The sequence below is a fragment of the Ursus maritimus genome, unplaced genomic scaffold (assembly GCF_017311325.1).
Source record: "Ursus maritimus isolate PB19 unplaced genomic scaffold, ASM1731132v1 scaffold_19, whole genome shotgun sequence".
In the NCBI taxonomy this organism is placed as follows: Eukaryota; Metazoa; Chordata; class Mammalia; order Carnivora; family Ursidae; genus Ursus; species Ursus maritimus.
In genome coordinates, this window is record NW_024424341.1 from 42,137,492 (window position 1) to 42,162,991 (window position 25,500).

The window sequence follows — 25,500 nt, forward strand, 5'->3', positions numbered from 1 at the left end:
GGAGAGGAAGAAGCAGGCTCATAGCAGAAGAGCCTGATGTGGGGCTCGATCCCATAACGCCAGATCACGCCCTGAGCCGAAGGCAGACGCTTAACCTCTGTGCCACCCAGGCGCCCCTCCAATGGATTTTCTTTATAACAGCCTTCCCAACTTACTTTTTTTCTCCGTAAAAGTGGGTACCTTTCCTTGTCCTTCGACTGCCTACGGTTTTGCAGTAGTTTGTTCGTCCTGGATTCCAATTCTCTTTTATTCCCAAATAAGCCCATCTTTGGCTGGTTAAATAACTGGCAGTTTTATTTTAACGCTAACAGGTTTTTCTGACTCTAATTTGATGTATTTTTAATTTGTCCTCTCACTGGGGCCACCCGGCCCTCAATGTGCGGGCGAGCGGGAGAGGCTCTTAACCCCACAGCAAGCCAGGGATTAGACGAACTACGTTACCCAGAAGACTGTGCGCCCAGCTTCCGAATCACTCTGACCAATGAGGGCGCACACTGGGCGTCTCCAAGAGGGCGAAAGGCCAAGGGGTGGGCTTCCCGCCTGTTCCTCGTGGAGGCAATGCTTCTGATCCTACGCTCCTAGTCCCTGTGTCCTGCGGAGGGAACTAGAACCTAGAGGAGCGAAAGAAGAAACGTGGCCTCTGCACGGGAGCGGGTCTGAGGTTCGGTGTGAGCGCGGCTGCGGGGAGCCGCTTTCGGGGCCTCCTGCCCATCTCCGCCATTATCACGTGTCCCCTCGCCCCGTTGAACCCGTAGGTTACTATGGTGACAGCCGGGCTGGAGTACCCGGCTCAGGTGAGAGCTTGTGTTCTCTGGACCCTCTTGTGGCCCGAACCCCAAGGGGGTGGGGGTCTCCTGCTCAGGGCACTGCAGTCCCCGCCCAGGTCCCCAGAATCTGGGGCGTTCGTGGGTGGGGGCCCCATTTCTGGCAGCCAGTGGGATGCGTGTGGAAGGGACCAGCGCGTGAGAAGCCGTGGGGGCGCGCGTGAGCCGGCAGCCTTCGGGAGAGCGGGGGTCCGACTTCCCTCTGCAGGGAGCCCCTGGGCGGTCTGGGTGAGGGCTCCAGGGGACTTGGACGGTTGTGAATGGAAGAGGGACGCGGGCTGGGTTGGAGTTTTACAGTCTTTGAAAGGCTGCTCAGGGTAGAACGGGATTGGGGAGCGGGGGAGACTGCAGCAAAAGACTCGAAACAATAATGCTGGTTTCTGGAATACAAGTAATAAGATTCCTGGTAAATCTTAAAGATAAAACCGGGAGGATTTCCTGCTGCAGCGGGTGTGGCTGTAAGCAAAAAGGACAGAATGAAAGACTATCCAGTCTTTCTTTTGCCTGAGTATCTGGACGCTCTGAGACGAGGAAACTGGTGTGAGGAGCAGGTTTCAGCAAGAGCCTAGGAGTTGGATTTTGGACAGACTCTTTCTGAGCTCCCAAAGTAGAGGTGACATACAGGCAGATGGAATCTCTGGTCTGGATTCAGCGGAAGCTGGCTCAGTGTCATGGACTTTTGCCATAGATCTTCTAAAACCGTTGGAATTTCCTGGATGTTAGGCGTGGTTTTTGGTATCAGAACTGTCCCCTTTTATCACACAGGAGTTTATTCTAATGAGGTGATTTGGGGTGGGGCTCCTAGATAGCCTCACGTTAGGGCTGTTCACCAGAAAGACCAGGTGATTAGAAGTTTAAACTTTTTGGGTGCCTGTCTGTCTCAGATGGAAGAGCATGAGGCTATTGATCTTGGGGCCGTAAGTTTGTGCCCCACGTTGGGTATAGAGATTACTTGAAAATAAAATGTTAAAAAAAAAAAAAAAGATGTTTCAACTTTTAGCTACCCCCCACCTCCCAGATGGGAGAGGAGCTGGAGGTATAAAATCTGTTGAGCAGTGAGATTCAGGGAGCCTCCAAGATGGTGAACACATTGAAATAATAGAAGTGCTGGGAGGTTGTGCTCACTGGCCCTGTTCCCCATCCCCATGGTCCTGGCACACAGATAAAAGAGATAGTGACATACTCAGGCCCTTTGTTCTGGGCCCTGGGGTCATCTTAGGTGCAGGGTCCTTAGTCAAAGTCAGAAGTTGTGTTGCGGTGTCCCATTTCTCTAGTCGATAAGGTGAAGCGATGAAAGGTTTCCTGGCACAAGAACCAGGATGTCCACATGGGAGTGTTCAGTGAACTGCAGGACTACATTAAATCTGCTGGGAACAGAGATTGAGGGGCAAGAGTCAGTCCTCAAGTAACAGCTTGAGGAATTGGGTCTGCTGAGCTTAGTGGGTCCATGGAAGGTTTGGAGCAGAGAAGGGAAGTGATCTGACTCAGGTCTAAAGCTACTCTGCCTGCAGAGTGGAGGACAGATTGTGAGGGTCAGGGTGGAGGCAGGGAGACCCCAGTGGAAGCTGCAGTCTTGGTGAAGGTTAATGGTAGCCGGATCATAGCACTGGCTCCATAGTTGGAGAAGACTGTTTTGTTTCTAGGCTATTTTGTAAGTAGAAATGATTTTCTGCTGTACAGCGTGAGAAAGAATCTGGGATTACTCCAGGATATTTGGCTTCAGCTGGAAGTGTGGAAGTGCTGTTGCTGAGATGGAAAGTCCATAGCAGGAGTACTTAACAGCAGAACTATCAGGAGTTAGGTTTTCGCCATGTTATGTCTGAGGTATTGCCGGGACCTCTGAGTGGAGGTGGCAAGTGGGCATCTAGAAACAAGCATCTGGATTTCAGGGAAGGGGTTCAGGTTTGAAGACATCCGTCAGCGGTGGCAGGCATGTAGACCATGTCACATTTAAGAGGGTGCAGCCTGCTGATCATGGTGGCAATACCATTATAGGGGAAGGATGGGGAGGATATTCTCCATGGACTGGCTCACTTGCTTGGGCACCTAGATAGGGATGGCTGTCATCACTAAGACATGAGGAAGTACAGTGACGATGAGTGTGTGTGTTGGGGTGGGGGGTATAAGGGAACAGGCTTCAGATGGGAGTCCAGGTGGTGGCACAGGATTCCCAGGGGCTGGATGCAAGATTTATTGAAAGGCACAACAGTAATGGAGATCAGATGACACTGTGTAAGGCGTGGTACTTTTTTCCCTCCCCAGGTTCAGTTTTGTGACAGCTCTTGTGGAACCTGAAGTGTGTCAGACGGGATGACAGATTAGCTTAAGAGAAAAGGAGGTCAGCTGAGAGTCTCTTGGCTGCGATAGGAGAAGTAGGGCTGGGTTTTGAATGAGAGGAGGTGGAGAGAGGAAAGGTGTGACTTGTGTGGGGACAGCACAAGCAACACTGAGGAGGAGGGCTTAGATGGTCTGACTCCTGCACAGGCTAGGGTGGCTAAAGATGGAACAAGGAGCCGGGCCTGGTGGGGCGGTCCTCAGAGCAGTGCTGGGGCTGCCTCTGGCAGGAGGGTCCATCAGAGGCCTGGGGTACCCCTGGATCCTGTTGTATTTGGCAAGCCCTGCCTGGGTGCCACGTGCAGAGTGGCTTGTGGAGGAGCTGGAGAGGTGCCTGTGACATGGACCAGAGGTGGCAGTGGTGTTGTGGGTGAGTGGTCGTGGTCTGGCGTGCAAGAGAGGAGTGGTCCCGTTGTACTGTGCAAATGTGGAGGGAGTGTGAGGATGCACTTAGCGTCCTTGTACTCAGGTTTAAGCCAGAAGGCTGAACATAAGAGACATATGGGGCATGATCTGGGTGATCCCAGGAGAGTTAACTGTGAAGAGAGTGGCAGGGACTCTCTACACCAGCCTAGAACATAGGTAAGACTGCCTCTCCCCCATCTGTTCTTACTGAGGATTGGCAACAGTGAGGAGTTTGACATGAGGAAGAGTGGGTACCAGTGGAGCAGGACCTGGTATCTCCTCTGAGTTGGGGAGCTGGGGGGCAGGGCCATAGCCTGGGGGTCTTGGTCAGAGAGGCTGCTTATGCAATGCTCTGCCCTCATCGTGACAGGGCCATGTGACATTTGAGGATGTGGCTGTGTACTTCTCCCAGGAGGAGTGGGGGCTCCTTGACGAGGCTCAGAGACACCTGTACCGCACCGTGATGCTGGAGAACTTGGCACTGATGGCCTCCCTGGGTAAGGACCCTCATTCCCACACATTGCCTTATATGAGCCTCTGCTTTTTTTTCTTTTTCCAAGGATCTCTGTCCCTCCCAGAGCTGGGCCATGGGCACTGCTTCCTTCCCTGCTTTCTTGGCACAGATGTTGTGTTTGCTGGGCCTGGGCTTTATGAAACCCCAACATGTTCTGCCTTGAAGCCTCTCACAGAAGGGTTTTGGTTCTGAGTCTTGAACCTGCCTGATCCATGCTGATTAGCTTTGCCCCTCCTTACTTTGTTGATTGTTCCCATTTGTGGAAGATCTGTGTCACAGTTTCTGCCCCCTTCTGTTTTGTGTACTGCCTGTCTTGGGAATTAGAGACACTAACATAGTCAGAATTTCAGGCAACCCTAAATTATTTTTGCAAGACCGTCTTCAAAATCCTCCTAGTAATAAACTTCTTTCCTGTAGTCTCTCAGTGGTTGGGTCACTCTGGGCCAGTGTCGTCCACTTAGCTGCCCTGTTTTCTCCTGAGGACTTCAATCTGCTAGGTCCCAAAAAATTGCCTAGGTTGAGCTGAGGGGTAGAGGAGAACCCTGGGTGCCTGATAGCTCAGACGCCTCTCCAACCATAGGAATGGGGATTAATGGGATCCTGGGCCTGGTGAGTAGGAGCAGTGGGAAGACATGATTTCAGGACTGAGAATAAATCATACCAGGAAACTGTCCCTTGGGGCGCCTGGGTGGCACTGCGGTTAAGCGTCTGCCTTCCGCTCAGGGCGTGATCCCGGCGTTCTGGGATCGAGCCCCACATCAGGCTCCTCTGCTATGAGCCTGCTTCTTCCTCTCCCACTCCCTCTGCTTGTGTTCCCTCTCTCGCTGGCTGTCTCTATCTCTGTCAAATAAATAAATAAAATCTTAAAAAAAAAAAAAAAAAAGGAAACTGTCCCTTGCTCACTACTATTTTAGTGCCAAGGCTCATGGCCATACCTCATTTCAATCCTTCCTCCCCATCTTTTACATTTTGCCCACTTGTCATTTCTGCTGTGACTTCTGGTCCCTGGCTGTCCCCTACATCTATGTCCCTCACATCTTTCCCCTTTTCTGTCTCCACAATGTTCTGCAACATTAGCCTACACTCTGTGTGTCCTGAGATGTGCACATGGCCCTAAATGGTTGACCACCAGCCAAAAGGCAATTGCCTTTTCCTGGGGTGGGACACACATTCTACACAGCACACGCTTGTCACCAGCAGACAAGGTCCTGCTGAGTACCCCAGGCAGAGGAGAAAGTTGTACCAGACCTCCTGCTGGCACAGCTGTGTCTTACTTTCTTGCTAGTTGTGAGGCCTGTGTCCCCCCACACACTGTTCTGTAATCATCAGAGGCCTAGTGCTACACAGTGTCCCCTTCCTTCACCTGATCCTGGCTCCCTTGTCCTGAAAACAAACCCATGGACTCAGTCCTGGTTTTGCCCTGCACACATTTTAATGGGTTGTCTATAATAAAGTCTATAATAAGTCTATAAGTATAAGTCTTAAGTCTTATAGACTTAAGTCTATAAGTCACCAAAATCTATAATAAACTTCACCAGCATTTTTCTGATCTCAGGTTGGTGGCATGGGGTAAAGGCTGAGGAAGCTCTTTCTGAGCAATGTGTTTTTGTGGANNNAGTGTCACAGGCCAGTACTCCAGATCCAGGCCTGTCTATCCCAAAGGCCCATTCCTGCAATGTGTGTGTCCCAGCGGAGAAAGACATCATGTGCCTGGCTGAGCACGAAAGAACGTGTGCTGGGCTGAAACCATACACTTGTGGGCCTTGTGGGCAACTGTGCTCATTTAGTTCATATTTATACCAGCACCAGAAGCAGAACCATGGAGAGAAGGACCTTGGAAGGGAGGAGAATGGGGCTTTGTTCGCGAAGAGCAAAATCCTCGTGTCAGACAATATTTTCACCTGTGGAGAGGCTGAGGATGATTCCCTGGGCAGCGTGGGCCTTCTCCAGCACCAGGTCATCCCCAGCAGAGAGCATCCACACAGAGGCAGGAGGGGCACGGCAGTTTCTCACACTCTGCGAGGGCAGCACAGCACACGTGAGCAAGCCTGCGCCAAAAAGGTTAAATTCACGGAGCAGCAGAGTGCTCACACTGGAGAAAGCCTTCATAAGTGCAGTCAATGTGAAAAGTCCTTCGTCTCCAAAAAAAGACTTCTTGAACACCAGAGAATCCACACTGGAGGAAAGCCTCATGAGTGTAGCAAATGTGGGAAGTTCTTTAAGTACAAATCTAGTCTTAATCAACACTGGAAAGTTCACACTGGAGAAAGGCCTCATAAGTGCAGTGAATGCGGGAAGTCCTTCATCTATAAAAGCAGACTTCTGGAGCACCAGAGAATCCATACTAGAGAAAGGCCTTATAAGTGCAGTGAATGTGGGAAGTCTTTCATCTATAAAAAGAGACTTCTTGAGCACCAGAGAATCCACACTGGAGAAAGGCTTTATAAGTGCAATGAATGTGGGAAGTCTTTCTTCTACAAAAGAATACTTCTAAGGCACCAGAGAATCCACACTGGAGGAAAGCCTCATGAGTGTAATGAATGTGGGAAATTCTTCAGACACAGACCCAGTCTTATTCATCACTGGAAAGTTCACACTAGAGAAAGGCCTTATAAATGCAGTGAATGTGGGAAGTCCTTCATTCATAAAAGGAGACTTCTTGAGCACCAGAGGATCCACACTGAAGAAAGGCCTTATAAGTGCAACGAATGTTCCAAGTCCTTCTTCTACAAAAGATTACTTCTTGAGCACCAGAGAATCCATACTGGAGAAAAGCCTTATGAGTGTAACAAATGTGGGAAGTTCTTGAGACACAAATCTAGCCTAAATCATCACTGGAAAGTTCACACTGGAGAAAGGCCTCATAAGTGCAGTGAATGTGGGAAGTCTTTCATCTATAAAAAGAGACTTCTTGAACACCAGAGAATCCACACTGGAGAAAGACTTTATACATGCAGTGAATGTGAAAAGTCCTTTGTCTACAAAAGCAGACTTCTTGAGCACCAGAGAATCCACACTGGAGAAAAGCCTTATGAGTGCAGCCAGTGTGGGAAGTTCTTCAGACACAGCTCCACTCTCCTTAAACACCAGAAAGTTCACACTGGAGAAGGCCATCTCAGCGTGGTAAATGTGGAAATCTTTCATCCACAAAAAAAGATTTGCACCAGAGAATCCACATCGGAGAAAAGTTTTATGAATGCAGCAAGTGTGGGAAAACTTTCATAGAGAGGTTTGAATTCAATGAGCACCAGAGAGTTCACCCTGGAGAAAAGCCATATGAATGTAGTAAATGTGGGAAATTCTTTAGACATTGATTGCTGGTCCATTCAACATTCAACACTAAAAAGTTCATGATGGAGAGAGGCCTTGAATAAGTGTAATGAATGTGGGATGTCCTCCATTTACAAAAGAAATCTTGAGCACAGAGAATCCAAACTGAAGGAAGGAACCTTTGAGTATAATGAATGTGGGAAGGCTTCAACCTCAAGGATAGACTTGTTCAGCACCACAAAGTCCACACTGGAGAAAAGCTTTTTTGTGCAGCAAATGTGGAAAGTACTTCGGTAGAAGATATTGCTTCATCAGGCACCAGAAAGTTCACAGTAGAGAAGGTCCTTGGTAGTAGACAAATACCTTATTGTTTAAGCCACATCGAAGTTTGGAGGCCATGTGCACTTCGGGGGTGGGTTTAGCATAGAATTGTGGTTTGCCAGTGTGAAGGGGTGAACAGCTTTTGTGAGTTACAGTGTCATGTCAGAGGCACAGTGTGAGTCAGAAAATATTTCTTATTCCTATTTTGGCTTCATTTGCATTGCTTCCTAAGGCATCCCGGGAAAGACTGCAGGGCTTTGTGATTAATATGTAGCAGTGCATTCCTGTGTCATAGTGTAGGTGAATGTCTAACTTATTAAGGGATAATCTCATGGTGGTATCAGTTTACATTCTCACCAGAAAAACCAGAACCAGAGTTCCAGTTTCCTTATATCCTTACTCACTCCTGGTATGGTCAGGCTTCCTTATTTCAGTGGTATAATAGGTGTATAATGGAACCTTGTGATTTTAATTTGTATTTCCCTAATGATGTGGTGTTTAGATGTTTTTTCATGTGCCAATTTACAGCCATCATATCTTTTGAAATTCATGTGATTTGTCATCTTAATTACTGGGTTTTGACATTTGTCCATGGATTATTGATAAAAGTCTTCTATTTTAAATATTTGTCAATATATTCTTCCAATCTTGGTTTTGTCTTTTCGACCACTTTTCTTGTGAAAAATTTTAAAATTTCAATGTAGTCTAATTTGTCCATTCTTTCACTGAATATCCTTTTGATCTTGTATATAAGAAATGTTTGTGTGGAAAAAAAAGTTTGCCAAATATAAAGCCATAATTTTTCCTATGTTTCTGTCTGTAAGTTTTTTTTTAGTTTTTTTTTTTAAAAGATTTTATTTATTTATTTGACAGAGAGAGAGCCAGCCAGCAAGAGAGGGAACACAAGCAGGGGGAGTGGGAGAGGAAGAAGCAGGCTCCCAGCGGAGGAGCCCGATGTGGGGCTCGATCCCAGAATGCTGGGATCATGCCCTGAGCTGAAGGCAGATGCTTAATGACTGAGCCACCCAGGCGCCCCATAGTTTTTTTTAACTGATGTATGTGTGCCTTTCTCAGTTAATTTTTGGACATTCTTAAAAAAAAAAAAAAAAAAAAAAAAAAAAAAAAAAAAGATACCCGGGGCACCTGGCTGGTTCAGTCAGTAGAACATGTGACTCTTGATCTTGGGGTCATGAGTTTGGTCCCCACCTTGGGCATACAGATTACTTTAAAAAAAAAAAAAAAGGTAAAAACATGGATACCTGAAAGCTGCTGCCATATTGATTTAAAAGATTATTCTTTCTCCCTTGAATTGGCTTTTGTATCCTCATTGAAGGTCAATCATTTCTGTGTATGTTTATTTCTGGACTCTCTTCTGTTGCATTTATCTATTATATACTTTCATGTGTTGAATAATTTGTTTTTGTGATATGTCTTAAAATCAAGGTTATGTACCCCTACGACTGTCTTCTTTTTCAAAGTTGTAATAGTCATTCTTGGTCCTTCACCTTTACATATGAATTTTAGAATCTACTTGTCAGATGAATGGATAAAGATGTAGTGTATTTATACAATGGAATACTACTCAGCCATCAAAAATGAAATCTTGCCATTTGCAACAATGTGGGTGGAACTAGAGGGTATTATGCTAAGCGAAATAAGTCAGTCAGAGAAAGATAATTATATGATTTCACTGATCTGTGGAATTTAAGAAGCAGAGCAGAGGATCATAGGGTAAGAGAGGAAAAAATAAAACAAGATGAAATCAAAGAGGAGACAAACCATAAGAGACTCTTAATCACAGGAGACAAACTGAGGGTTGCTGGAGGGAAGGGGGATGGGGAGATGGGATAACTGGGTGATGGACATTAAGGAGGGCACATGATGTAATGAGCATTAGGTATTATATAAGATTGATGAGTCACTGACCTCTACCTTTGAAAGCAATACATTATATGTTAATTAATTGAATTTAAATTAAAAATACAAGAAAAAAAAATAGAATCCGCTTGTCAATTTCTATATCACAAAAAAGCCTACAAGGATTTTGTTTAGGATTGCATTTAATCTTCAATTTAGAAGAAATACTGAGTGTCCCAATCCATAAACATGATATGTTTCCTTTTATTTAGATTTTATTGAAATTTTGTTCACAATGTTTTTTAAAAGATTTTATTTTAAAGTCATCTCTACACCCAATGTGGGGCTTGAACCCACAAACCTGTGATTAAGAGTCACGTGCTGTACTGACTGAGCCAGCCAGGCACTCCTCTTAGCAGTTTTTTAGTTTTCTTTTTATAGGCCTCACATATCTTAAATATCTCCAAGTATTTTCTACATCTGATGATATTATAAATGGTAATATTTACATCAAATTTCAATTTGCCAATTGTTCAGTATTGTTACATTGAAAGAGATAATAAAGTAAGGATAGAAGCAATCCTCCTTAATCTTACAAATGATGTCTACAAAGAACTCTTAAAAATATATACCTTATTATCCATTATTAAAATTTTCCTATGAGATTAAAACAATGGGAAGATAGCTGCTCCTTTCTCTTATTCAGTTATCCTGGAGTTCCAGTTTCATTCAGTAAGGCAAGATGATGGATGTGTAACAGTTGGCAAGGAAGAAATAAACCACCTAAAATACTTCCTGTGTTGTCGTCTCCAGTACGAGTCCAAATATAGATACCCAGTTTACTGCCTCAGCCCATCCCAGACTCCTGACTTCTTCATCACCCATTCGCTGTTCTTTCATTAGGACCCATCACCTTCTATTACACTATGTAACTTAATATAATTTATGAATTGCGTATTGCCTTTTCCATCAACTATGGAGTAAGTTCCAGGAGGGAAATTTCTTTTTACATTTTGTGCACTGTTATATTCCATATTCCTAGAAATGTGCCCAAAACACATGAGGTACATAATTGATGTGTGTGTTTTTTAAGATTTATTTAGTTATTTTAGAGAGAGCGAGCAGGGGGGAGGGGCAGAGGGAGAGAGAGAAACCCAAGCAGACTCTGCTTAGCGCAGAGCCCAACTCACAACTCGATCTCATGACCCTGAGATCATGACCTGACTGAAACCAAGAGTTGGAGGCTTAAGTGACTACACCACCCAGGGGCCCCCATAATTGATGTTTTAAAATGTTGAACAAAATGACAAAGCACATTTAACATTTATTTGCCCAACTCTGGATATACTTTCTAATTCCATCCACAGTATCTTTTCCTTCAGTTTCACCAACGTCAATGTTTTCAGGAATGGCAAGAAATCCTATTTTGCAAAAAACCTTCAAATACTCTAAGAAGCCCCAATAGACGTTTGATTGGCTTCTGTCCCTCCCTTATTAGATCTCAGATTCCTTTCCTCACATTCTTTTGGATTTTGATTGTTTATTTCAGTTTGTGCTACTCCTAATGGATATCTTACTAAGACTTTTAATAGCTTTTATTGGTTTGCTCAATCTGAAACGTTTTTCAGTTAATCTTTTCTCCCCATGCAGACACTGTCACTGCACTTATAGGTGAAATGATAATCATTTCCCAGCAAGCAAATGAGAACATGGAATTCCAGAACTTTGTCTCAGTGTATACATCCCCCTTGCACAGATGCTGCCATGGCAGTCCTGTCCTGGGAGCAAACAGAATTTGGGAAATAGCTCTTCTTTTCAGGTATCCAATTCTTAGAAAATGTTTATCTCAGGAAACCCAGGAGTAACTATTCTTTTTTTTAAGATTTTATTTATTTATTTGACAGAGAGAGACAGCCAGCGAGAGAGGGAACACAAGCAGGGGGAGTGGGAGAGGAAGAAGCAGGCTCCCAGCGGAGGAGCCTGATGTGGGGCTCGATCCCAGAACACCGGGATCAAGCCCTGAGCCGAAGGCAGACGCTTAACAACTGCGCCACCCAGGCGCCCCATGGATTAACTATTCTTAAAATAAATTTGTCTTCCTGAGGTTGGAATTAAAAAAAAAAAACCCACAATAGATGATAGATAGATAGATAGATAGATAGATAGATAGATAGATAGATAGATAAGACCAAACACAAATAGGCAAGACATAAAAACATTTGCTGAGAAAACCAGAGGCTTGTCACCAGTCTTGTCAAATTGCCTCAGGGCTGCCTGACGTCTCCCGTCTCCTCAGGTATATTGTTTTGAAATCTCTCACTTGCTTCTCTTGAAACAGTCACCAGAGCAGCATTCACTCTAAAGGCTTCAAGTATGTTGTGAGTAACAACATAAAGAAGGTGATCTCCCACTCTGGAGTAGACACCTAACGTCTGTGTGATATCTGCTGTTGGTGTGTATGTGCATGTTGTTTGGAGGTTCTGTTTTGTTTTGAGCAGGGGTATGTTGTGCTAAATGGAGTCTTCTAACGTGTCTCTAAATATCCTTGGTGGAAGGCTTTTAACCACATCTCTTAGACCACTGAAAGGCTCATTTATCTCCATGTTATAAGATGTTAAGTCTTAGTAAAGATGAACATAATAGGGACGCCTGGGTGGCTCAGTTAGTTAATCGTCTGCCTTCGGTTCAGGTCATGATCCTGGGGTCCTGGGATCGAGTCCTGCTTCGGGCTCCTTGCTCAGCGGGGAGCCTGCTTCTCCCTCTGCCTGCTCTGCCCGCAGCTCCCCCTGCTTATGCTCTCTCTCTCTGACAAATAAAATCTTTTTTAAAACAGATGAATATAACAAAGAGATTGTGATGTATGGAAAACAGAATAATTAGGACCTAAAATCCCTGAATACAAATGTTACCCTGACATTTATCCAGATTTGGAAAGTGCCTGGATGTTCTCATTCTCATAGTATTCAACATTCTACTGTCCTGGGGCCTTGGCTTCCATTCCTATATCTCTAAAAATGGATCAGTTTTTCATCTAGTAATCATCTCTTTGCTTTAGTGTGGTTTCAACTTAACCACATGTCCCATATAATTCTTTTTTTTTTTTTAAGATTTTATTTATTCATTTGACAAGAGAGCGAGAACACAAGCAGGGGGAGTGGCAGAGGGAGAGGGAGAAGCAGGGTCCCAGCTGAGCAGGGAGCTTGATGTGAGGCTCAATCCCAGGACCCTGGGATCATAAGCTGAGGTGAAGGCAGACGCTTAACTGACTGGGCCACCCAGGCACCCCCCCCCATATCATTCTTTTTAAATAAAATAAAAATTCAGACCAGTCACTCTTGGAAGAAATGGTCCACACTCCACTCCGACAGCAGGAGGCATTTAACTTAGATCCTTCCTGTGTTTCCACAGAACGTCTGTGATCAGGGGAAATTATGAGTCATTACTGCCTGTGAATCACCGGTCTTTAGGGGCTGGAGTAGTCCATAACCTCTGCAAAGTCATTATCAGGCTCTTGGGTTTATGCACTTTGAAATGCCCACAGTAAATTCTACTGACTTATGTTTTTGTTGTTTAGCTGCATCTTTTGACTCCTATCGAAGATGATTTCTGGTTCTTTTCTTTATCCCTTGTTTTGCTTCATTGTTCTGGCTCTGTGAACTTTTCATTATATTAGTGATATCCTGGTTTTTTTTTTTTTTACTTCACCCTTAAATAGTATTTTAGAAATTATAATGTATACTCCGAATATTTTGAAATGACATACATATCTATAAAGTTAAATCAAATAATGACGTTGATGCACTACTCCCCTCCTACGGTATGAAGTTCCCAGCCCAGGGAAGGAACAATCACAGTTGAGGATCCCTCCATACAGATGTCCATTTTATGTAAATATTCATACAAATAGTAAGATTTTTGACAATTCCTGTCTGCTTGACATAATGCTGAGTGGATTCCTTCTGTGTGTTCCCTTATCAGGTGTCCTGATTTCAGTCCATGGAAAGCACATGCTCATTGCTAGTGGATCAGTGCTTCCACCAGCCAGAAGGCCTATCCCCGCAGGTTGTTGTATGTTTATCATACATCACAGCAAGATTCAGTTTTCTTCCCTAAAACGTGAATGACTTGAATTTTCCAATCTGTTTATGATGGTGGGAACAACTAAAGAATACAAAAAGAAATGTAGGTATTCTTGGGGAGCCTGAGTGGCTCAGTTGTTAAGCGTCTGCCTTCGGCTCAGGGCCCGATTCCAGGTCCCTGGGATCGAGCCCTGCATCAGGCTCCCCACTCAGCGGAAGCCTGCTTCTTCCTCTCCCACTCCCCCTGCCTGTGTTCCCTCTCTCGCTGGCTGTCAGTCTTTCTGTCAAATAAATAAAACCTTTTAAAAAAAAGTGTAAGCATTCTCGTAATCCAAAATTAACTACTTTGGAAAAGAATATTAGAACTTTCCAATTCTAGGGGCGCCTAGGTGGCTCAATAGGTTAAGCATCTGCCTTTGGCTCGGGTCATGATCCCAAGGTCCTGAGATTGAGCCCCGTGTTGGGCTACTGGCTCAGTGGGAGCCTGCTTCTCCCTCTCATTCTGCCCCCTCCCCAGCTGTGTTCTCTCTCTCAAATAAATAAATAAATAAATAAATAAATAAATAAATAAAATGTTTTAATAGTGAGGTCAAATTTACCTCTATTTTTTGAACTAATGGTACAGATATTTAAATACCATATGTTAAATAAATGGTTTCTTTTTTAAAAAAGATTTATTTATTTATTTTAGAGAGAGAGAGCATGGGCAGGGAGGAGCAGAGGGAGAGAGAATCTTAAGCAGACTTTGTGCTGAGCATAGAGCCCAAGGCAGGACTTGATCTCACAACTCTGAGATCACCACCTGAGCCAAAACCAAGAGTCAGACGCTTAACCACCTGCACCACCCAGGCACCCCAATAAATAGTTTCTTAATAAGTTGGTAATTTATATTTATCAGTAAAAATATATCCATATACATTATGTGTGTGATTTTTTTAGATGCTTCTTGTTCTTTGTCCCTGACTTTTCTATTTTTTTTTAATTTTCATTATAAAATGGTAGTACCCATTGTCTTAATTTCCCTTGACTTTTATTTTTATAATTCTGTTATAACTAGGGAATGTTAGGAATATTACCAAAATATTTATATTAGAATTATGTTAAATACAATATTTATATTGTAAAAATATGTTTATATATATTATCCTGGGCTATACTTTGTCTCTGCTGTTATTTATTTCTTATCTTCATAGTTTAATAGAGTTTTAACTTTTGCTTCCATTTTCCTTAAAATTACCTCATTTTAGTGTTATTTGTACCAAATTTTAATTATTAGCCTTATTTTTTAAACGTATCAATACCAATTGATTTTACCACGACATGGTAAGTAAAGGAATTAAGATACTTTGCAGGGATTTTTGTGTTGTATGTATCCCTTGGATTCTTTAATTGAAATATTTAATGTGCAAATTGGCAAGTTACATGCAGTTGTAAGAACTGTTACAGAGAGATCCTGTGTGTGCTTTACCCAGTTTCTCCAAGACCGTATTATAATATCACAGCAGTGATATTGGCATTGATACTATCTACTGATCTCAAACAGATTCCTCTAGCTGTACAGGGCGTGTGTGTCTGTGTGTTCGTGTCTGTTCTAGACCATAGCTTTTTGCTTAAGAATATATTCTGGAGGAAAGTCCACAGAGTCAGTTGTGCTATAATGGAATGTATGTGTTCCTGAAAACCACCAAGCTATGTCCAGAGTAAAAATCACAGGGCTTATTGAGATCCTCAAAATGTAATCAGTAAAACATAAAAAAAGAAGATAGATTCCTAATAAATGCCATAGCACAGTTTTACACATGTTAAAAGTTTGAAAAACACATAAATACTGTAATAAATACAGCATTTTAGCCTGAAATTTGTTTGTGGAAGTGGGTGTCAGAGGGTTGCAGTTGTGAGTTATTTTATGAAGTAATGGAAAGGTACTTAAAATCAGTTGCCTAAAATTCACCCACCAGAGGTGAATGGGTTTGGCTCATAACATATGGTGAATTGAAATAGCCAGTAGATGTTTGACTTCTGTCCTTATGTGTGGCCAGTGACTTGAAGGGAATAGGCAGCAAGCCCTCCCTGTAGGAGGAAAGTTCATAGAGTTGGGCCAAGACATGGTCATGTTTGTCCTTTAAACCTACTGGAAGAATTGAGGTTTTAATTTGTAAAGAAGCAAGCATTGAAAGGTTTGGAAAGGGAAGTGACATGATTTTACTTGGGAAAGATTAGTCATTCCGGCTACTATTTAAAGATTAGACCGTATATGAACAAGGAAAGTAGGGGGATCATTGAGAGATAACTCCAAAAAATCAGGGGTGAGGAGATGGTAGCTGGATCAGCTATTAACATATTTAGTAGGGAGATATAGATTTTTTTTTTTGTCCTATGAGATTAAGTAGCACATGAGTTGCTCATGAATACTGTGAAGGACAAGAGAGAACATGGTTAAAGGGTGGCCTCCAGGTTGGTGTTCTGAGGAACTAGGAATGGAGCTGTTATGAACCAAGATGGTGACTACCGGGGACAGCAGATTCAAGCCCATCTGGACATGCTGAGTAGGTGAATAGAAGTATGGGTCAGTTCCTGGGGGAAATGTGATATATAGATGTAAACTTTGGAGTTGTAAGTACAGAGAAAATTCATCAGACCTGAGTCTGGTTGAGGTTCCCCCCTGTAGTGAGTGTACATAGAAAAGTGAGATCAGAGACCTGAGCCTCACTTGGCGCTGTCATTTGTGTTCACACTTCTGCTCCTTGTATTCCTCTTACGCCGCCCTCCTTGCCCTTTTCTGACTACTTGATCTCCTTCCACCTCACCAAGCTTTTTCTCATCTCCTCTTTTTGGCACTTTCTCTACTTTTGTGTTGAATTGTTTTAACCTGTCTCTCTGCATGAGTGACTGGTCCTCACTTGTCCCCGCAGTGTCAACTCCGGTTATCACCTGCACAAAGTGGGTGCCCACACCCAGAATACAGAAAGGAGCTCTTTTCCCCTCCTTTCAGTTTAAACATTTACTCAACTTCTCAATTTAATTTTTATTCTCCTCAAATCCTCCCTGTCTTCTTCCTCATTAGTTTTATCGATACATCTAGAGCAAGAGGAGAACAAGAAGCATACATTTTGTTAGTAGTAGGTCATTGGCCGTGGTAATAAGTTGTGCCATTATCATTTCGTAAAAAGAATTGAATATATTTCAGGATATGGAGTAAGAAATATGCTATGGATAAAACAGTACTGCTTACTGGGTTGGATACAATCACTGATAATTTAAGCAGGAAAGATAGGGGACCAGAGCCTGGCTTACCGTTGTCCACCTGCTTTAGAGTGGCCAACATCCATTCCTCCTCTATTTTCATTGCTATGACCCTATCCCGAGTCTTCTCTCCTGCCCCTGACATAAAATTCTGGAACTAACAAAACTGACTCCAAAGTTTCGGGGTACGTGCATTCGAAAAGCAATAGCATGATGTTTATAAGCTTCCAGCTACGGAGCAAACACGTTTTGTACCGATTAACGGATGAATGATATGTCCATTTGGATCTGTGTCCTTTTGAGGGAATCTGAAATAATATGTTTGGCTTCTTAAGCAAGCTCGGCTTCGTGGAGGATGAAATAACATGTTTCTTTCTTTTTTTTTTTTTTTAAGATTTTATTTATTTATTCAACAGAGAGACAGCCAGCGAGAGAGGGAACACAAGCAGGGGGAGTGGGAGAGGAAGAAGCAGGCTCCTAGCGGAGGAGCCTGATGTGGGACTCGATCCAACAACGCTGGGATCACGCCTTGAGCCGAAGGCAGACGCTCAACCGCTGTGCCACCGAGGTGCCCCGAAATAACATGTTTCTAAACACTCTGGCGATCAGTTGCAATAACTGACCCAGGAGTATGGGTGCTCATCTTCCTTAAGGAGGCAAGCTCCAGTCTCACGTTGGAGAGGCCATTTCCCAGCGATCCTCGCGGTGCGGCCTGACTTGCCCGGGAGGCAGTTGTGGACACAGTATTGGTTGAGTCTGCAGAGCTGTGGGAACTACATTACCCAGAATGCTCTGTACGAGCGGCAAGCGGCGCTGAGCCAATGAAGGCTCAGGAGAGGGCACTTCTGTGCAACACGTCATATTGGAGCGGGACTTTCTGGCGTCCTGTTCTTGGCGGTCATTTTGGCTTCCTAGGGCGTGCATTGATTTAGAGATACTGCGGCGCTGGTTTGGGAGTGAGGTTACGGGATCAGAGAAGGGGCGGGGGGAGGCGCACTGGCCCACCGCACAGATTGGGTCTACGGCTCGGTGACGCCGCCCGGGCTGCCCCGCGCCGGGGCCGGGACCGGGACCGCGGGCCCGGGTGTCCGCTTCGCCAGAGTCGGATGGCGGCCGTCGTGCCCAGGCACCCGGCTCAGGTAAACGCTCGTCCCCCGGGCCCTCCCCGCCCTTCCCCGACCTAGACTCTAAAGGCCCGAGTGGGGGCCGCCTACTCGGGTCCATGCAGCCCAGGCCCTTGTGTCCGGGACAGGGAGGCGCCGGTGGACTGGGGCCCCGTGTGTGAGCGCCGGCGTGCTGGCTGCGGGAGCGGGCTCCGGGCTGAGGGGCCGGCTGGGGCAGAGGCTGGAGGGGGCCTGAGACGGTAGGATTCTGCCCTCAGGTGACAGAGAGCGTGAGGCAGAGTCACGCCTGGACTGGCTAGCCGAGGTGAGGTACTTTCCTGTGAGGACACGACGCCAAGGGGGACTTTGGCGAAAGGAGGGACACGATCTTTGTGAGGGTTTTAAGTTTCCCGAAGGTTGCTGGGAAAGAGAATAGACTGGAAGGGCGTTGATGAGGACAGTGAGGTGCCAGGAGGTGACGCCCCTGGTCAGAGTCCTCATTGAGGCACAAAGGTTAGACAGTCAGCGGAGGTCACCTGGCTCCAGGGCTGGGCAGGCATATGGGGAGATCTGAGCCCATGGAGCCTGGCCATGGTTATCTTCCTCTAGGGCCTGGCTCTTTTCACAGATTTCTGTGGCTGAAGAAATGCTCATGAGGCCAACATGGGTCAGCGGAGGGTCTCAGTCCCTTACTGGTCCTGACCCCTCCCAAATGGTCTTGGGGATTAAGGTGTCCTGGGACTCTGCCTGCCACTCTCCCAGTCCTTGGGTCTGGGAGACCTTGGAGACACTCCAGGCACAGAGTCCTGAGTCTAGGCTGAGCGTTATATGGAAGGGCTCTTATTTCTGGCAACTAATTGAAAGAGATGTGGAAGGTTATCCTAGGAACAGTACCAATATGTGCAAATATTTGGAGGTGTAATTTAGCTGGGAGTGTCAAGGTAACTGAAGGTTTCCTTTTTTTTCCTCATGGAAATGGGACAGGAACAGGGCTGGAATGGTTGCCTTTGAGGTCAGGTGTCAATTCTATAGGTAATAGGACATTTGAGTAGGAGTAAAGTGATCTTACCAAGGTCTTCTCGGCCTTGTGTGGCTGCACAGTGGAGAATGGACTCTGGGATAAGGATGACCAGGAAGGAACCTGCTGTAATAGGCCAGGTGAGTGGTGTTGTACGTAAATGGTGGCCATCGAGGTGGGAGAAGTGGTTGGATCCTGGACTCATTTTTTTTTTAAGTAGGGCCAACCAGACTTTTTGATGTGGAAGGTGAAGGACAGAAAGGAAGGAGCTGGGGATGACCCCATCGGTTTTGGACTTAACAGCTGGAAGGATGGAAATTCCATCAACTGAGATGAGGTAGTCAGTAGTGGGAACAGTTTTCAGTAGGGATATTAGGAGGTTTGTTTCAGCCATGTTAAACCTGAGTCATTTCAGAGACTGTTGAGTGGAGGCATTAAGTGGGCAGTTGCACACACGGTTTGGTAGGGAGGGGGTCTCAGGATGGAGCCATCCCAAAGGTGATTGCTGCAGTGTCAACCAGGGTGGAGCTGTGGGTTGCACTGAGGAAGGGGAATCTTTAGGTCCTGGTGGTAATACTGTTAGCAGTCCAAGAAGAAGATGGTGTGGGCCAAGAACGGGGCCTCTGGCTTGGGCATCTGGTTGAAGGTGGAGACTATTGGGTACACACATGAGGGAGAAAAGTGGACTGGGAGGGAGGTGTGGGCAGTAGGATGATCTGGCAGGTGACCAAGGTTTCTAAGGGAAAAGTGAACGTGAGAGGAATGTGGAGGCATAGGAGTAATTGAGGCAGGGTGATGTTCCCCAGGATTTTGTGGTGACCCTTGGGTAGGGCATGAGATGTTTCAGTCAGGATAGGTTATTTCAGAGTCCACTGTGGTCATCTGTGGGTTATTAGGCCTGGGGTAGGGGACCAGTGGGGCTGGGTTTTGAATGATGTTTAGGTGTGACTGGAGGGGACAGGAAGGGCAGCACAGAAGTTGAAGAGGGCCAGAGATATCTGAGATGTGCATGTAGTTCTGGTTGGTGAGATTGAAGCGAAGAACAGAGCCAGCTTTCTATGAAGGGGAGGCTTTCCTAGCAGGATTCTGGACTGCCCTTGGTAGTTGGTAGTGGAAGGCATCAGAGGTCTGGATAAATTTGGATTCCATTTGAGTTTGCCAAGCAAGCACTGTCTTGATGCCGTGTGCCAACTGATATGGGGAGAATCTAGGGAGATGCCTGTGCTGTGGGGCAGGGGGGTAGTTGTGGTAGGGGAAAGAGTGCATCTGTGGGCTCCAGAGACGTAAAAGGTACGATCTGCATCACAGGTACAGAGATGTGCATGTGGACAGGGAGTGTGAACTAATGGACCTGGGGTCCTGGTACTGGGGACTTAAGGTTGAAGGGAAAGCCCAAATTTGGTTGAGTCCGGGACGCTTAGTCTGGAGCACTGCAGGGGTATTGCTTAGCGGGAGGGTTGGGGCCCTATGTGCCAGGCCCAGAGTTTAGATGCCGTTTATCCGATGACCTGCTGTTGTTGCTGAGGTCTGAACACAGTGATTAATGGAACCATGAGGAGAGACCACCAGTGGTGCCAATGGGGTGATTTTGTGGGGAAAGGGATTGTGGGTCCTTGAGAGAGGGGCTCTTCAGGGTTTCATCTGTCTCTGTCCTGACAGGACAGTGTGACATTTGAAGATGTGGCTGTGTACTTCTCCTGGGAGGAATGGGGTCTCCTTGATGAGGCTCAGAGACACCTATACCATGATGTGATGCTGGAGAACTTTGCACTTGTAACTGCCCTGGGTAAGGCCCTCATTCCGTCCTCAGGGACCTGGGCTAAGCCTCTCTGCTTTTATCCCAGGGATGGCTCCATATCTCTCCCATTACAAACATGGGCACTGCTCCCTCCCCAGTTCCCTGGTTAGTTGCAGTCCTTAGGGCTGGGCTGAGTGCACTGCCCCAGAGCCTCACTGGGAAGGATTCAGGGTCAGTAGTCTTGCAGTTATGCTAATGGTTTCCACCTTGCTCACCCTTCAACTGTCTGGCTGACTCTGTCCAAGTCCACAGCACCTCTCTGCTTCAGGTTTTGCCCCCTGTCTATAGGCGATAACATTTCCTGTCCCTGCCTGCTCCAGGAATGGTAGTCACTGACATGGGCAGTACTTATGTGGACTATGGGCAGTTCTTACAGGATCCTCCTCTGAGGATTTTTTTGTCATATTACTTTTCTTTCCTATGGTCTGTTATGTGTTAAGTTGCTCTGGGCCAGTGCTGGCCATTCATTTGTCCCACTTTTCCCTTAGAACTTGCATCATGCAGGTCCCATTTAGTTCCCGATCCAGGGGATATGGAGGAGAGTCCTGGGTGCTTCCCAGGATGAAATGACTCCAGCCATAGCAAGGTGGTCTCAGAGGAGCCCTGGCCCTGAGAACTGTTAAGTAGGAGAGAGCTTGTCAGGACTGTGTTCAGATCATACCAGAAACCTGTCCTTTTCCACTGGTGGCCATTGGTCACCTCATCTCCACTTTTCCTTCCCCATTCTTGACACTTGCTAACTTGTCATTTCTGCTCTAAATTTGGTTAATTCCCACCTCTCCGGAATCCCACCTGTCACCAGTTCCTCTTATTGCTTCCTCTATAGTGCTTTCTCACATCGGCCTACACATATTGTATCATGAAGTTTGCACATATCCTCACATAGGTCTTTTTTTTTTTTTTTTAGATTTTATTTATTTATCAGACAGTGCACAAGTGAGAGGAGGGGCAGAGGGAGAGGGAGAAGGAGGAGCAGACTCCCTGCTGAGCAGGGTGCCCAGTGCGGAGCTTGATCCCAGGACCTTGTGATAATGACCTGAGCCGAAGGCAGATGCCTAACCAGCTGAGCCACCCAGGTGCCCCTACTCACATAGTTCTTAAACAGCAGCTCTCTTACACTTGGATTTTCCTGAGCTTAGATACACTTTTCTGTGCAGTTGTCAGCAAGGATTTACTGAAAGTCATTAGCAGAGGAATGAGCTATAGATCCTGCTCCTCCTGCCTGTGCCACATCCCATCCTTGTGTTCTTCACCTGGAGAGGCCTCCCTCACTGTCTGACCTGGAGAGGCCCAGTACTGCACAGCAGCAGCTGGTTTTTTTTTTTTTTTTTTAAGATTTTATTTATTTATTTGCAAGTGCACAAGTTGGGGGGAGGGGCAGAAGGAGAAGCACACTCCCCATTGAGTGGGAAGCCAGATGTGGAGCTTGATCCAAGAACCCTGGGGTCATGACATAAGCCTAAGGCAAACACTTAACCAACTGAACCATCCAGGTGCCCCACAGCAGCAGCTTCTTTACCTTCACCCCAGCTCCTTCATCTGGAAACGTGCCATCAGCACATTCATTGCTGTGTTGGACACACATTTATGATGGTGTTGCCTCTTCCCACTACTGCCTATGTATACTTCATTAGAATTTCTCTGTTTTCAGGTTACTGGCATGGAGCAGAGGATGGGAAGTCACCTTCCAAGCAGGCTGCTTCTGTAGGAGTGTCACAGGTCAGGACTCACCATGCAGGCCCATATCCCCAGAAGGCACACCCCTGTGGGATATGTTGTCTGGTCTTAAAAGACATTTTGGGTGTGGCTCTGCATCAGGGAACACATCTCCAGTTGAGATCTTACACAGGTAGGAAACAAGTCAGTTTCACTGCAAACCTTCACCAGCATGGGAAGCAGTACAGTGGAGAGAAACTGTTGAAATGGGCTTCATTTGTGAAGAGCTGCAGGTCCCATGTGTCAGGGAAGTGCTTTACCTTTGGGGAGGTTGATGAGGACTTCCTCTCCAGTTCAGGCAAGCGCCAACACCAGGCCACTCATAATGGGCAGAAACCACACAGTTGCACCGTGTGTGGGGAAGCTATTCACAGTGGGAAGAGCCGTTACAGTTGGTGTGAATGCAAGAAAACCCTCAGCCACAAATACACTCTTGCTCAACGCCTGAGTGTCCACACTGCTGAAAGGCCTTATGAGTGCAGCGATTGTGGGAAATCCTTCACCCGAAGGTTTAACCTCTTTCAGCATCAGAAAGTCCACACTGGAGAGAGGCCCTGTAAATGCATTGAATGTGGGAAATTCTTCACCCACATCTCCAGTTTCATTCAACACCAGAGAATTCATACTGGGGCAAAGCCTTATAAGTGCAGCAGATGTGGGAAATTCTTTGGCCAGAGCTCCAGCCTCATTGTACACAAGAGAGTTCACACTGGAGAAAAGCCTTATGAGTGCAGTGAATGTGGGAAATCCTTTAGTCAAAGCTCCAGTCTCATTAAACATCAGAGAGTTCACACTGGAGTGAGGCCTTATGAGTGCAGTGAATGTGGAAAATGTTTTGGTGACACCTCCAGCCTCATTAAACACCGTAGAGTTCACACTGGAGAAAAACCTTATGAGTGCAGGGAATGTGGGAAATTTTTTAGCCAAAGTTCTGGCCTCATTCAGCACCAGAGAGTTCATACTGGAGAAAGACCTTATGAGTGTAGGATATGTGGAAAATCCTTTACCCGCAACTCTGACCTTATTCAACACAAAAGGGTCCACACTGGAGAGAGGCCTCATGAGTGCAGGGAATGTGGGGAATTCTTCGGTGACACCCAGTTTGCTCAACACCAAAAAGTTCACATCGGAAAAAGGCCTCACGAGTGCAACAAGTGTGCAAAATCTTTCAGCCGTAGGTCTAACCTCATTAGACACCAGAAAGTCCACCACCACATGGAAAGGCCATATATGTGCAGCAAGTGTGGGAAAGCCTTCAGTCAGTGGTCTGCTCTAACTCAGCACCAGAAAGTTCACAATGCAGGTCAGCTTTATGAGTGCAGTGAATGTGGGAAAGCCTTTAGCCGAAGGTGTAACCTCATCCGACATGAAAAAGTTCACACTGGAGAGAGACCTCATGAGTGCAGTGAATGTGGGAAAGCCTTCAGTCGAAAGTCGCACCTCATTGGGCACCAGAAAGTTCACACAGCAAAGCCATAGCCATGCAAGGAGCAGACTTTCAGTGTGTTTGATACAATGACATTGGAAGAGAGCCTTTGGAAGGGAGACATCTTCCTGAAGTTGGACTCATACATCTGAATATACACCACAGGGAAGATTCCATGTAAGTTCCAGGTATGTGGGAAGCTTCTAGGAACCATACTGTGCTTCCTAACCAGCTTGGGGTCCTTGGTGACTGCCAGTTTTTGTGGTATAAGTCAGCTCTACTGCCTGAAAGGCCCCCATGGTATACATCAGTTACCCTAATGTTTAGGGAAGTAGATCTCTATGTTCTGTCTGGAGAAAATAATGAGCAGCCTGAGCCTTTAGAGTGATGTCATGCCCTTCTCTCTAATTAATGTGTATACCTGACCAGTTTTCTCCCAGAAGACCTTGTCTGGGTTCTACTGGTGGCTTGCAGAGACACTTTGTTTTCAGGGACATTGTTTTCATATGACACTTGTGATGGATTTTTCCAGTCTCCATGTCACCAACCCATAAACTGCCTGCCTCACCTTGCTATTATTTGTGCAATAATAAAGGCCTCATTGTTTAAGCCACCTTTAATCACTAAATGTTGCTTTGAAAACATCATGAAGGGGTAAACAGCTTGTGTGAGAGTACCCAACTTCGGTGTGCCTCAGAAGACAAAGTGTGATGGCAGAGAATAACTCTTCAATTTTGGCCTAGTTCACATTGTTGCCCAAGGCCTCCAAGGAAAGACTGCAGGCTTTGTACAACTAATATGCAGCCTGGAAACCAAGATTTTTTTGTGAGCCCAGAGGTTACATTGAAGAGCAGGCACTTGTAACAATCCCCAGTGTTTCTGGGATTGGTTCCTTTATTTATAGTGCATATCATGTAATGACCACATGGTTAGGGGGAATCTCTTCCTTCCCCAGTTCCTTCAGAAGAGCCACGTGCCCTGATGCCCAGAATTTAGTAGGGTAGTATCACTGGTTTTAACACTAAAGGGCTTAGGGGGGATCATGATTGATGAGAAAACATTGAATTGATAGGAAGTGCTGGAGCCTGCAGTAAACTAGATGGAACATCCCTCTTCTAAAAGTGCACCCACAGCTATTCCAGTGACTGTGGCTATGTTGGGTGAGCGTGTACCTCCCGGCCTCTGTATCTTGAATAGCTGAGGTCATTGGCAGAGAAATTAAGGTTTTGTGGATTTCTATAGCTTTCTGGGCTGTTGACCTTAAGACTGTTATTACACATGCAGGAAAACAAGGATAGAGAGAAGGGAGATCTCTTAGTCCAGTGATATGGCCTTTGTGACTAAGGTGGAAACATCCTCCATTTTTCATCAATATTTGCTATCACTTAAGTAAGACATCCCTCCCAAAGCATTAGGAGAGAGGTGATAGAGATAATAGAATGTTGCCAAACCTGATTTTTTTTTAATATGGAGTGGGAGAGATCCTTACTTTTATTTTGAACCATTGCTTAAAGCTTTAAGTTATAATGATATAAACTGCACATATTTAAAGTGTATAGTTTGATAAGATTTGACAAAATCATCATAATTGT

At 45.5% G+C, this 25,500-nt stretch overlaps 2 protein-coding genes across 2 annotated transcripts in view; both read left to right on the forward strand.

The window, feature by feature from the left end:
* Nucleotides 1-50: 50 nt before the first annotated feature.
* LOC103677257 (zinc finger protein 548-like) lies at nt 51-8,560 on the forward strand. Its single transcript, XM_040634378.1, has 3 exons — nt 51-794; nt 3,934-4,268; nt 5,616-8,560. Exons 1-3 carry the CDS (start codon nt 762-764, stop codon nt 7,300-7,302), a joined length of 2,055 nt encoding a protein of 684 aa, XP_040490312.1. The 5' UTR covers nt 51-761; the 3' UTR covers nt 7,303-8,560.
* Nucleotides 8,561-17,953: 9,393 nt separating this feature from the next.
* The window catches only part of LOC103677297 (zinc finger protein 211-like), a 31,189-nt gene continuing 23,642 nt past the window's right edge, over nt 17,954-25,500 (forward strand). Inside the window, exons 1-5 of the mRNA XM_040634379.1 lie at nt 17,954-17,986; nt 18,032-18,210; nt 20,277-20,346; nt 20,628-20,754; nt 22,418-24,096. Of these exons, the coding sequence (XP_040490313.1) occupies nt 17,954-17,986; nt 18,032-18,210; nt 20,277-20,346; nt 20,628-20,754; nt 22,418-23,961 (1,953 nt within the window). The 3' untranslated portion in view covers nt 23,962-24,096. The remainder of the gene's footprint in view (nt 17,987-18,031; nt 18,211-20,276; nt 20,347-20,627; nt 20,755-22,417; nt 24,097-25,500) is intronic.